The following is a 13371-nucleotide window of genomic DNA, read 5'->3' on the forward strand; positions in this document are numbered from 1 at the left end:
GAGCCAGGTGTGGAGGAGGTTGATGGATAGGTGGTGAGAGGGTGGAGCTGGAGTCAGAAGTTGAAAGGTGATAGGTGGAGCCAGGTGTGGAGGAGGTTGATTGATAGGTGGTGGGAGGGTGAAGATGGAGTCAGAAGCTGGAAGGTGATAGGTGGAGCCAGGTGTGGTTGATTGATAGGTGGTGGGAGGGTGAAGATGGAGTCAGAAGCTGGAAGGTGATAGGTGGAGCCAGGTGTGGAGGAGGTTGATTGATAGGTGTTGGGAGGGTGAAGATGGAAGGTGATAGGTGAAGCCAGGTGTGGATGGAGTTGATGGGTAGGTGGCCCCTGGTGAGGGGAGGGTGGAGCTAGAGTCAGTGGTTAGAAGGTGATAGGTGGAGGCAGCAACAGGCTGGAAAAGAAGGTGATAAGTGGAACCTGATAAGGGAGGGTTGATAGGCAGATGGGAAGAGTGGGGTAGAGGATAGGGGTAGGGGCCATAATCAGGATCAGAATCCTGTTAGTTGATTGTATAGGTGATGGGCAGAGAAAACAAGATGGGGGAGGGAAGGAAACTCGGTAATCGGAATGGGGGGAGGGTAAAGTTGAGAGAACCTGGGTAGATCAGAAGAGGGTTTGCAAGGAACTGAAAAAGTCAGTGTTTAGAAGAGGGCATGTCCCAGATGATGAGGGTCTCTGAGGGTTGGAGACTGTGCAGCAGAATATGATGTGCTTTTCATCCTGTTTGCATCAGGCCATATCCTGGCGGAGGAGAAGACGGAGAGCCGGCAGGTGGGGGTGGGGATGGGAAGGGAAGTTGAGATGACATGCTTCCAGGAGCTCAAGACCTTAGTCCTCACCTTTCAACCTACCTGCACCAGACTAGCACACCATTCTGCGTTACTTCTGCCAGTTGCCATGCAATCCCATTAGTATAATGCCCTTTTTGATTTATCCAGGAACCATTTTCTCTATGACTCCTTTCTTTGTTCATCTCTCCCCATCTACTGCTCTGTCCCCTGGCATTTTTCTTTGCAACTGGAGGAGGTCCTTACACTTCCTCCTCCACACGATCCATGGACCTATCAGCCCTTCCAGGTTAGGTGGAAGTTCACTTGCAGCTCTTCCAACTTTCTCGGTTGCATTTGATGCTCTCAGTATGACCTCCTCTATATCGGTAAGGCCAGGCAGCCACTTTACTGAGCTCCAGCATGCTGCCTGCAGTGGCCAACTTGAGCTGCCGTTGCGAACGTTTCAAGTCCCTTCCCACTTCCACAGAGACCTCTCTATTCTCTGCTGCTTGGGTGAGGCCAAGTGCAAAATGAATTCCACCTTGAATTCCACTTGCATGGTCTCCAACCCAATGGTATGCACTGAATTGTTTCAATTTTTGCTAACCTGCTAATCTGCTAACCTGTGTTCCCTTCTCACCAGATCCTCCCCGGTCCTCTTGCCTCCCCAACTTTACAAGCACCTAGATCCCTGTTACCCACTCTTTCACTCCCCTCCCTACATGGTTCCATCTACCCACCATCCAGCTTCTAACTCCATCACCAACCTGCTCTCTACCTACCTGGCTTCATCTCCCCATGGTTCCAATATTCCCTGACAGCTCCTGCCTCAATCTTCTCTTGTCTCTTTATAGGGGTACTCTCTCCTCTGCACCCTGTCCTGATGCGGGGCCTCGACCTAAAGCATGGCCATCCACAGCTCCTGCTCAATCCAGCAGCTAGTTTGTTTTTCCAGGTTCCTATTCGTGCAGCCTCTTGTGAATCAGCAGCTGTTTGTGGTTCATTTCTTGCAGAGATGGAGAATGTAGGGTTATCACACATACAGCTCGCAAGCAGCTTACGGGAAGAAATCCGGAGACTGGAGGAGTTCCGGGAAAAACAAAAGGATCAAAGGAAAAAAGTGAGTTGGCCACACTTTCTGTTGAAGTATTGCACTCATTTCTGTGGTAATCTTTTTCTCTCATTTCCCCATTCCCCACACTCTTTGGAAACAGCCGCTTTACTATTTTTATGCCCTTTTAATCTGGTTATTCTGATCTCCTTAGCCATCTCCCCCCCAAGTTAGTCAGGTCTGTCACTATGGCTTAAATTTCTAACAAGAGAAAATCTGCAGATGCTGGAAATCCGAGCAACACACACAGAATGCTGGAGGAACTCAGCAGGTCAGGTGGCATCTATGGAAAAGAGTACAGTCGATGTTTTAGGCTGAAACCCATCCTGTCAAAGGGGCTTGCAGCATTGTGTGTGTGTGTGTGTGTGGCTTAAATTTCTCTTCAGTCTCTGATATCTTGTTAAGCTATTGTTGGTGTTTGATACCCTCATCTTGGGCTTTTCTTACTTGGTGCAGTCTGTGTACACGACGTTGAGACCCAGTTACACAAACTACGGGGTCTCGTTATTGGGGGGTAGGGGTGGAAAAGACATTTTTATAAACTGTAGCATTGCACTACTCCTATGGATGTCCCAGAACAGTTCATGGATAGGAAGGGGTAAAAACACATACAAATAGGAATAGTTTAGGTGCAAGGTGGGAAGCAGCAATAACTTCCATGTATTAAGCTCCTGCACAAAGCAAATTATAATGACTTAGTGAGAGATGAAAATTACCAAGAGATCAGACGAACATGCTAGTTCTGATTTCTTGGTGATATCAGAGCTACCATGATAGAGAGCAGCATGGTAGGGCAGGGGTTAACACAGTGCGGGTCCATTCCCGACACTACCTGTGAGGAGTTTGTAGGTTTTCCATGTGCCCCAGTTTCCTCCCACATTCCAAAAGAAGGCGTCTGGTTAGCATTAGTGAGTTTTGGGCATGTTATGTTTGCACCAGAAGCGTGGCCCAGCACAATACACATTGACTCGATTTGCTGCAAACAGCGCATTTCTCTGCTTGTTTTGATGGTTAATTATTTAGTTGTGCATGGATTGTATTTCTTGTAACCTCAAGGGCTGCAGGAAGCAGTCTGTGTATAAGACATTGTGACCACAGTAACACAGATTGGGGGCAGGGAGAGAGGACATTTTAACACGTCGTTGCATTACCATTAATGGATGTCTCCGAACACTTCATTGATGGGGGGGAAAGGGTTAGACTAATGGTCACCAACCTTTTTAAGCCCAAGATCCTCTACGTCGGCCTTAGCGAGATTGACCCCAAATCGATTAGTTACACGCCTGCGCACCGTGGCAGAAAAGACCGGAAATAAAACCCTGCAACCCGGAAGTAGAAATAATGTATAACCACCAGGAGTATCCGCCCTTTTTTTGCACCGCGGACCGGTTGAATGTTGACAATATTCTTGCAGACCGGCTGATGCACCATCAATAACTCTCGGAGACAGGAAGCAAATGATAGGCTTTTATTAGCAGCAAAAAGGGAGCATGACATCTCGGAGACTGAGGGAGGAGCAGTGCCCCAATCGCCTTTATACAGGGGTCTGTGGGAGGAGCCACAGGAGCAGTCAGCAGAGGGGCATGTCCAGACAGATATACATAGTTTACCACACTGGCCACGGGGGTGTTAAACATGACCGGAATACAGCGATACTTGAAAGGGGTTCCTTATGTCCAGACTATTCCGCAAGTTAGTTTTTGCGGCTCTTGGCACTTAGCTTCTGTCCCGCTTGCTCACGTCTTTTCCATTGAAAAAACTCAGTGGGTTTGTCTTTAAGTGTGGGGTACTTGGACTCAGGGTACCGAAGCAGTTTTGAGGGCTTCATTGCCTCATTAGAAAGCCTCCGGGCCCGAACTGCTGCCCCCTTGTCCTCTCACCTGACCCACGACCTGCCGTCAGGTGCCTTGGCCAGGTGTGGCTGGTCGTGGGTGGGGTGAGAGGACAAGGTCAGGGCCAGAGGTTCCCGTGCCAGGACTGTAGCAGTTGCTGTCTGGAGAGAGCGACTGACCGAGCTAGGAGTGCAACAGGGCGCCTGCCTGCCTGCACCCCTTGTAGGATCTATCGGCCGACAAAAGTTTGTTTCAGTATTACTCAGCGAGGTAGCTGCTCTGCTACTTACGAAACCCTGAGCCTGGATTAGGTTGTCTGCGAATATTTTAGCACCACGTTCCCCCCGAACATTCGGTGTGCTAAACAGGTTCAGAGGCGGCGCCCATCTGTCCGCACTCCAGGCCAGTAGCAACGGCACTTCCCGCCGGCTGCACAAAGGTATCACTGCGTTTAGGCAACTGATGAACTCGCGTGGGTTCAAGTTCAACAGTGGGCGTGACAGGGAATGAGGAAAGGTACAGCTGACTCACATCGTTTCCTCGCGGCCCAGTGGTTGGGGACCATTTAAGTACACTGTGTAGTCAAATGTGTGGCGGGGGAGCTACACGCATGCACACTGGGCAGAAAGAACGAAACTAAAACCCCTGCAACCTGGAAACAATCTCTCAACAGTATTTGTGTATTTATTTTTCATTTTTTTTCTGGATCTACTGGAAAGTCTCAGAGATCGACCAGTCGATCGTGATCAACGGGTTGGCCACCACTAGATAATTGGGATTAGCTTTGATGGCTACGTAGTTGTCATGGATAAGTTGGGCGGAGAGGTCAGTTTCCATGCTATGTAAATCTATCAGGCTGAAAGTTGGCTGGTCATTTTGTATGGATAGTCAAACTGATCTGAACTTCATGTAGGGTTTGGGTCAACATTATTCTTTTTTAAAGATTTCCCGCTGTTTGACTTCCTTGCGTGGTGGTGTTATGATTTATGATAATAGTTAATAGTTAATAATAATAGTTAACCGGCAAGGAGCACAAAGGAATAGAGGCTGGGAGGCATCTCTAAGCAGGGCCAGCTGCACCCTTAGAGCAGTGTTCCAAAGATAGTGCCAGCAGTGACATCCACTGAAAGGTGTTAACCTGAGAGAGCCATGAGCTAAGGCAACAGCCTTTCCCTCTGGAGTGTGTTCTCCACTCAGAGTCAAGAGCATTGAATGCATGTGGGTGAAATGGTAGAACAGCAGTTAGTGTAACATTATTACTGTGCCAGTACTCAGAGTTCAGTTCTGTAAAGAATTTTTACGTTCTCCCTGTTTGGGTTTTCTCAGGGAGCTCCAGTTTCCTCCTACAGTCCAAAGACACGCGGGTTACTAGCTTAATGTGTTACATGAGTGTAATTGGGTGGTGTGGGCTCATTGGGCCAGAAGGATCTGTTACTAGATAAAAATTCTAAATGTGTTTGCTTGGGTTTGGTATCAAGAACGTCCTTGGTTTGGGCTAGGCTAGGCTTGACTTGACACTGGTCAGGTCAGATTTTAATTTTATATCCTAGCAGACGTCTACTTTGCATCTCCTATTAGATGAATGTAATATTATCTTAATTAAAAAAACAGGAAAACTTTTGTAAGAACTTGGATTTGAATATTCCAACAAAATCTGAAATACATAATTAAACACATAGAGCATAACACAGCTAGTTAGGTTTTGAACTGCATAGTTTGGTAACAATTGTCCTGGCATTTGTATTGATTCAAGCTGGGGAGGATTCTCGGTGGAAGTAGGTTTTGAACCTAGAGTATATATGACAAATTTTAAGAAATTGCTCCCAATTTTAAAATGAAATGAAAAAGTCTTTCTTTGGTCAATGTATTCCTTGTTTTAAGAAAAATAGTTATCTGGATCTGCTTTTGTAATTTCACACAAAACTGTGCTGAAACGGGGCTCAGTCGTGCAAGCTGGTCTCCCGCTGCCCATTTCACCCATTCGCTATAGGCAAGTAGTGGTGAGGGCTAAGCTTCTTGCTGCAAGGTGCTGTTGTCCACCCTGATTCAACCTGCCTTGTAGGTGCACTCGGTGAAGCCCCTGGGATAGTGGAGAAAAGCTGTCGGTGTTGGGCAGATTCTGGAAGAGTTTCAGCTCAGCACTTCCTCGGTGCTGTCCTTTCAGTTTTACTCCTCGACAAAATGGGTTGGGCTACTGCAAGATCTGACAGCACTGTGAAAGCCCTGACCCAGTGTTACCCACCTAGACTCGAGGGAATATGCCTATGATGGAACCAGTGGATGAAACAGCATAAAAGGAAGCCATCAGCCTGTAATGCTGATATTTTGAAACCATACTCAAGTAGAGCTCCAATTAAAACTCCTGGACCTGTCAGTGACTCACAGCACCGCAACATCTCCTGAGTTCCAATACTTTTTAATATTTGCCACTACCTATCTGCAGATACTGGAAATCCAAAAGAGCACACACAAAATGCTGGAGGAATTCAGCAGGCTAGGCAACATCTATGGAAGAGAGTACACTGAAGGGCCGAGACCCTTCACAGGGACTTACTTGTATGTGTCCTGTTTGTTCGCACGAGTAGGCAGCAGCGCCCCCTCAAATCTGTTCTGCCATTTGGTAATTCATGATTAACCTGTTTCCTAACTTTAGCATCCTCTCTTTTTCTGAAATTGCTTAAAATTTCTCATTATTGATCATCTAATAACAATAGCTGTAAAATTCATTACCTTTACATCAATTGTCGTTTGAAGAAGAGTTCTAAATTTGGAATCATTGAATCAAAGAAAATGGGCCCGTTGCCCATGGTGACCTTGAAGCTAATACCATTTGTCTGCATTGGGTCCATGTCTTTCTACACCTTTCTTATCCAAGTCCCTTTCCAAACGCCTTTTAAACATGTACAATTTTAATTGATGCGACCACTGACACCAGGCAGACAGTCTCTGGAGATAATGGCTGAGGTCACCCATCTTGTGAAGACACTGCCCAGAAGAAGATGATGGCAAGCCACTTCCGTAGGAAAAGTTGCCAAGAGCAATCAAGGTCATGACAGATGGAAGACCATGATTGCCCACATCATCTGACACGGCACTTGATGGTAATGAGGAATTTAGATTTTAAACACCACCTTTACTGCCTCGTTTGGCAGCTTATTCCAGACAAGCACCATCATTTTGTGTGGAAAATCTTGTCCCCCAGACTGCCTTTGAATTTCTCCTCTCTTATCTAAAACTGTGGCCTCTAGTTCCAGACTATCTGCCCTGGTAAAAAGACTCTGACTATTCTCCTTAAGTCCCTCATAATTTTAGAAATTGCTAGAAGGTCACGTCTCAGCCTTCTATGTTCCAGTGAGAATAAACTGCCCTTTCCAATCTCTCTGCATCCCTCCATTCCCAATGAATCTCTTCTGCCCTCGTTTATGGTCAGAAGAAATTGGCAGCCCACTTCTAATGAGGGCATTTGTCAAAGTTGAGTTTATTTTCATACATACAAGTATATGCATATGGACTTGTGTACATGATGGTGAATGCTGGTAGATGCACAAAGATATCTCTTCTTTCATCACGTATGTTAGGGTCTGACATGTGCCTAATGGGACAAGCGACTTTGGCATCTTTCTGTATGATGAGCTTTAAATGTGGTCCACGTTTTGCTTTTGGGACAACCTACAGTCAAACTCTGATCAGGCACCACTGGGAATTTTGTGGATCTAACAGATTTCCAGACTGTTGGAATGTTATGCCAGCAAATTTTCTTAACTATGTTTCTGTTTCGATAAATTTCCCAGTCAAGTTTAAAGGGAGGATATGAAGCAGGACCACGGTCAGTGTACGAACTGGGCCTGTGGGGCTCGATCATTCAGATCATATGTATGCCAAGTGCCCAACCTTTGTGACTTCTGAGTGCTCAGACAGCAGAGGATCAGAATTTTATAGTACAGAGCATTTTATCACGTGGGTGCTCGAATTTTTAAATTTAGTAATATTTCGTTTTGAAAACGGAAGCTTTAAACTCATCAAAGCAGTGGAGGGCACAGAGAGTTAGAAGGTGATATTAAGAAGTGGCTGATTGTACTGAACGTAGCAAAGGTTTTGTGGTGATCTTGGCTGTGGGGCTAAACATCCTGCACCAAGCCAGGTATAGTTTAGTTAAACTAAGATGCACGTTCCTCAGCAGTATGGAATAATAAAACAATGAACAGGCCAAATCTAACCCTGTCAGTTTCTACCTTAATATCTTCTTTCAAAGGACAAAGAAAGTAAGACTGCCCCAGACATTTCCTTTTCTCTTCTCTCCCCCCCCCCCCACCTTAAATGAGTGAGCTTTGATATTAGAAATTTCGACCATGTCTATTTAATATTAGGCCACTAATTTTGCACCTTACTAATAAACCACTCCCTACACCGTGAGCTTTTATTTTCACCAATAATCAAAGATGTGTCATCTTCACAATGCTTGAAGGAAAGCTAAATATAGTACATCCTGTGGTCCCTCTTTATCTTCACACATCTTACTTCTTCAAAGGGCACCAGTAACTTGAAGAAATGTTTTCCTTTCCTCAAAACTGTAATGATTTTTTCTGATGATCCTTTTAAAGTGCCCTTCTGAAGTATCTTTAATAAAGCTTCCAACATCTTCCCAATGACAATATTTTAACATAAATGGGCTTTAGTTTCCTGTTTTGACTCCTTTCCCTCAGTGGTAAAAGGAATTATGCTTGCTAACAAACCCTCCCTAAATCTGAGGAATTTTGGGAAGTTAAAACCAATGCATCAACTATTTCACTGGCCTCTTCAAATACTAGACTGAAGTCCCATGATACTGGAAACTTGTCAGCCAGGATCATGATGCAGGGTTTTGACCTGAAACATTGACAGTTTCTTCCACAGATGCTGTATGTCTTGCTGAATTCTTCCAGCACATTGTTCGTTGATGCTGAATCTATAACCTTGACCCTTCACTAATTTGTAGCAGTTCTCTCTATTTGTACCTTCTTTCATAATATTAAAAAGATTATCATATTAGCCCAGAAAGATAAAGGATTCAATATTCCAAATCTTTATTCATTTTTATTTTCTCTTATAAATAGCAACATTCGAGTGAATATGAATTTTGTCAAGGCCTCAATTTACATCAAGTACAATGTAGACCTCAGTGTTTAGGAGTAAAGTCTTAGTAACCAACCTCTGATTAGGGTTTATAAAGGTTCATCATTGTTGCTTTGTAGTTTAAGCCTTGTGATAAAGCTGGTATGTTTGTAGATAGAGCGACTGATTTAGATTCCATGCCCAATAAGGAAGTTGATAGATGTTGCAAAGTTATAATATCAAAGGGGAAGCTAGTCTTCTCAAATAAAGTGAGCCATGGTTACACAAATAGTTCCTTGTGTGCGTGCGTGTGGATTTATAATGGGGAACATCCTTTTGCATTTCATTGTTTTAGCTGTTGAGAACCAGCATGAAATTAATACTCTGCTACTCTACTGAGTACAGTACTTGGTGTTCCCAATGATGACAGCATCAATGAAATTGCAACTGTAAGTGTCATTACAGCTCTGTGACTACAGAGATTCACGATCGACAGGAGTGTGGTGCTGGGAATGGCCCAAGCACTGCTGCCTGCTTTGCTGGAGACTAGGTACGAACTGGTGGTGCAGCCACAGCAATGGAATAGCTCAGTCTGGGTGAATGCCTGAGGTAGAATGCAGAGCCATAGAGCACAGGGTCCCTTCAGCCCAACCTGCCCCTGCCCTTGTTGATGGTGTTCTAGGCCTATCTGTCTGTGCATGGTCCACAGACACTAAACCTCTCCTATCCATGTACTTATCTCTTTGACTTTTAAATGTTACCTGTCTCAACCGCTGTTTCTAGCATCTTATTCCAGATTTCTGTGTACAAGCTGTCTCTGATGTCCTTTTTAAATCTCTTGCCTCTGATCTTAAACCTATGCCCTCTTGAAGTTAATACCCCTCCCTGGGAAAAAGATTGTGTTTCCCCCCTGCCTTTGCTGCTCATGATCTTGTATAATTAGAAAACAAGAAAACTTACAGCACAATACAGGCCTTTCAGCCCACAAAGCTGTGCCGAACATGTCCTTACATGAGAAATTACCTAGGGTTACCCATAGCCCTCTATCTTTCTGAGCTCCATATACCTGTCCAGAAGTCTCTTAAAGTATCTGCCTCCACCATCATCACTGGCAGCCCATTCCACACACTCACCACTCTCTGCGTAAAAAGCTTACCCCTGACATTTCCTCTGTACCTACTCCCCAGCACCTTAAAACTGTGCTCTCTCGTGCTAGCCATTTCCGCCCTGAGGAAAAGCCTCTGACTAGCCACACAATCAATGCCTCTCATCATCTTATACACCTCTATCAGGTCATCTTTCATCCTCCGTCCATCCAAGGAAAAAAGGCCAAGTTCACTCATCCTATTCTCATAAGGCATGCTCCCCAATCCAGGCAACATCCTTGTAAATCTCCTCTGCACCCTTTCTATGGTTTCCACATCCTTCCTGTAGTGAGGCGACCAGAACTGAGCACAGTACTCCCAAGTGGGGTCTGACCTGGGTCCTATATAGCTGCAACATTACTTCTCAGCTCCTAAACTCAATCCCACTATTGACGAAGGCCAATGCACCATATGCTTTATTAACCACAGAGTCAACCTGTGTAGCAGCCTTGAGTGTCTTATGAACTCGGACCCCTAGATCTCTCTGATCCTCCACACTGCCAAGAGTCTTACCATTAATGGTATATTCTGTCATTATGTTTGACCTACCAAAATGAACCACCTCACACTTACCTGGGTTGGACTCCATCTGCCACTTCTCAGCCTGGTTTTCCATCCTATTGATGTCCCACTGTAACCTCTGACAGCCCTCCACACTATGCACAACACCTCCAACCTTTGTGTCATCAGCAATCCTTCCACTTCTTCATCCAGGTCATTTATAAAAATCACGAAGAGTAGGGGTCCCAAAGCAGATCTCTGAGGCACACCACTGGTGACCAACCTCCATGTAGGTCTACAACCTCTCTTTGCCTTCTGTGGGCAAGCCAGTTCTGGATCCACAAAGCAATATCCCCTTGGATCCCATGCCTCCTTACTTTCTCAATAAGCCTGGCATGGTGTACCTTGCCAAATGCCTTGCTGAAATCCATATACACTACATCTACTGCTCCACCATCATCAATGTGTTTCGTCACATCCTCAAAAAATTCAATCAGGCTTGTAAGGCACAACCTGCCTTTCACAAAGCCGTATTGATTATTCCTAATCATATTATGCCTCTCCAAATGTTGATAAATCCTGCCTCTCAGGATCTTCTCCATTAACTTACCAACCATTGAAGTAAGACTCACTGGTCTATAATTTCCTGCGCTATCTCTACTCCCTTCCTTGAATAATGGAACAATATCCACAACCCTGCAATCCTCTGAAACCTCTCCCATCCCCATTGATGATCCAAAGATCACTGCCAGAGGCTCAGCAATTTCCTCCCTCACCTCCCACAGTAGCCTGGGGTACATCTCATCTGGTCCCAGCGACTTATCCAACTTGATGCTTTCCAAAAGCTCCTGCACATCCACTTTCTTAATATCTACATGCTCAAGCTTCAGTCCGCTGTAAGTCATCTCAACAGTCGCCAAGATCCTTTTCCGTAATGAGTACTGAAGCAAAGTACCTCTGCTATCTCCTTTGGTTCTCTACACAATTTTCCACTGTCACACTTGATTGGTCCTATTCTCTCATGTCTTATCCTCTTGCTCTTCACATACTTGTAGAATGCCTTTGGGTTTTCCTTAATCCTGTCCACCAGGCCTACTCCTGGCCCCTTCTGGCTCTCCTAATTATTTACTTGAGCTCCTTCCTGCTAGCCTTATAATCTTCTAGATCTCTGTCATTACCTAGCCTTATGAACCTTTTGTAAGCTCTTGTTTTCTTTTTGACTGGACTTACAACAGCCTTTGTACACCACTGTTCCTGTACCCTACTGTCTTTCTCTGACTCTTTGTAACGTACCTATGCAGAACTCCACAGAAATATCCCCTGAACGTTTGCCACATTTCTTCCGTACATTTCCCTGAGAACATCTGTTTCCAATTTATGCTTCCAAGTTCCTGCCTGATGCCCTCATATTTCCCCTTACTCCAGTTAAACGTTTCCCTTACTTGTCTGTTCCTATCCCTCTCCAATGCTTTTGTAAAGGAGATAGAGTTGTGATCACTATCTCCAAAATGCTCCCCCATTGAGAGGTCTGACACCTGACCAGCTCTATTTCCCAGTACCAGATCTACCTAAATGACTACCGTCCCGTTGCACTCACATCCATCATCATGAAGTGTTTCGAGAGGCTCGTCATGAGGCATATCAAGACCCTGCTGCCCCCCTAACTGGACTCCCTGCAGTTTGCGTACCGTCCCGACCGCTCAACAGATGATGCCATTGCAACCACCCTCCACCTGGCCCTAACCCACCTGGACAAAAAAGACACATACGTTCGGATGCTGTTCATAGACTTCAGTTCAGCATTCAACACAATCATCCCTCAGAAACTGATTGGAAAGGTGAGCCTACTGGGCCTGAACATCTCCCGCTGCAACTGGATCCTAGACTTCCTGACTGGGAGACCTCAGTCCAGTCCGGATCGAGAGCAGCATCTCTAATACCATCACAATGAGCACGGGGGCTCCCCAGGGTTGTGTGCTCAGTCCACTGCTGTTTACTCTGCTGACCCACGACTGTGCTGCAACACACAGCTCGAACCATATCATCAAGTTCGCCGATGACACGACCATGGTGGGTCTCATCAGCAAGAACGACGAGTCAGCTTCCAGAGAGGAGGTGCAGTGGCTAACGGACTGGTGCAGAGCCAACAACCTGTCTCTGAATGTGAACAAAACATAAGAGATGGTTGTTGACTTCAGGAGGGCACGGACCGACCACTCCCCACTGAACGTCGACGGCCCTTCAGTAGAGATCGTAAACAGTACCAAATTTCTTGGTGTTCACCTGACAGAGAATCTCACCTGGTCCCTCAACACCAGCTCCATAGCAAAGAAAGCCCAGCAGCGTCTCTACTTTTTGCGAAGGCTGAGGAAAGTCCATCTCCCATCCCCGATCCTCATCACATTCTACAGGGGTTGTATTGAGAGCATCCTGAGCAGCTGCATCACTGCCTGGTTCGGAAATTGCACTATCTCGGATCGCAAGACCCTGCAGCGGATAGTGAGGTCAGCTGAGAAGATCATCGAGGTCTCTCTCCCTGCCATCACGGACATTTACACTACACGCTGCATCTACAGAGAAAACAGTATTATGAAGGACCCCATGCACCCCTCATACAATCTCTTCTCCCTCCTGCCATCTGGGAAAAGGCTCCGAAGCATTCGGGCTCTCATGACCAGACTATGTAACAGTTTCTTCCCCCAAACTATCAGACTCCTCAATACCCAAAGCCTGGACTGACACCTTGCCCTACTGTCCTGTTTATGATTTATTGTAATGCCTGCACTGTTTTTGTGCACTTCATGCAGTCCAGTGTAGGTTTGTAGTCTAGTGTAGCTTTCTCTGTGTTGTTTTTTTTACGTAGTTCAGTCTAGTTTTTGTACTGTGTCATGTAACACCATGGTCCTGAAAAATGTTGTCTCG

The 13371-nt window shown here is 45.5% G+C and overlaps 1 protein-coding gene across 1 annotated transcript in view; it reads left to right on the forward strand.

Annotated features, from left to right (window-relative positions):
- The window catches only part of pstpip2 (proline-serine-threonine phosphatase interacting protein 2), a 119041-nt gene that overhangs the window by 48941 nt on the left and 56729 nt on the right, over window positions 1–13371 (forward strand). The window contains exon 6 of the mRNA XM_059963480.1: window positions 1783–1889. Coding sequence (XP_059819463.1) covers window positions 1783–1889 — 107 coding nt within the window. The remainder of the gene's footprint in view (window positions 1–1782; window positions 1890–13371) is intronic.

This window comes from Hypanus sabinus, chromosome 3 (genome assembly GCF_030144855.1).
Source record: "Hypanus sabinus isolate sHypSab1 chromosome 3, sHypSab1.hap1, whole genome shotgun sequence".
Taxonomy (NCBI): domain Eukaryota; kingdom Metazoa; phylum Chordata; class Chondrichthyes; order Myliobatiformes; family Dasyatidae; genus Hypanus; species Hypanus sabinus.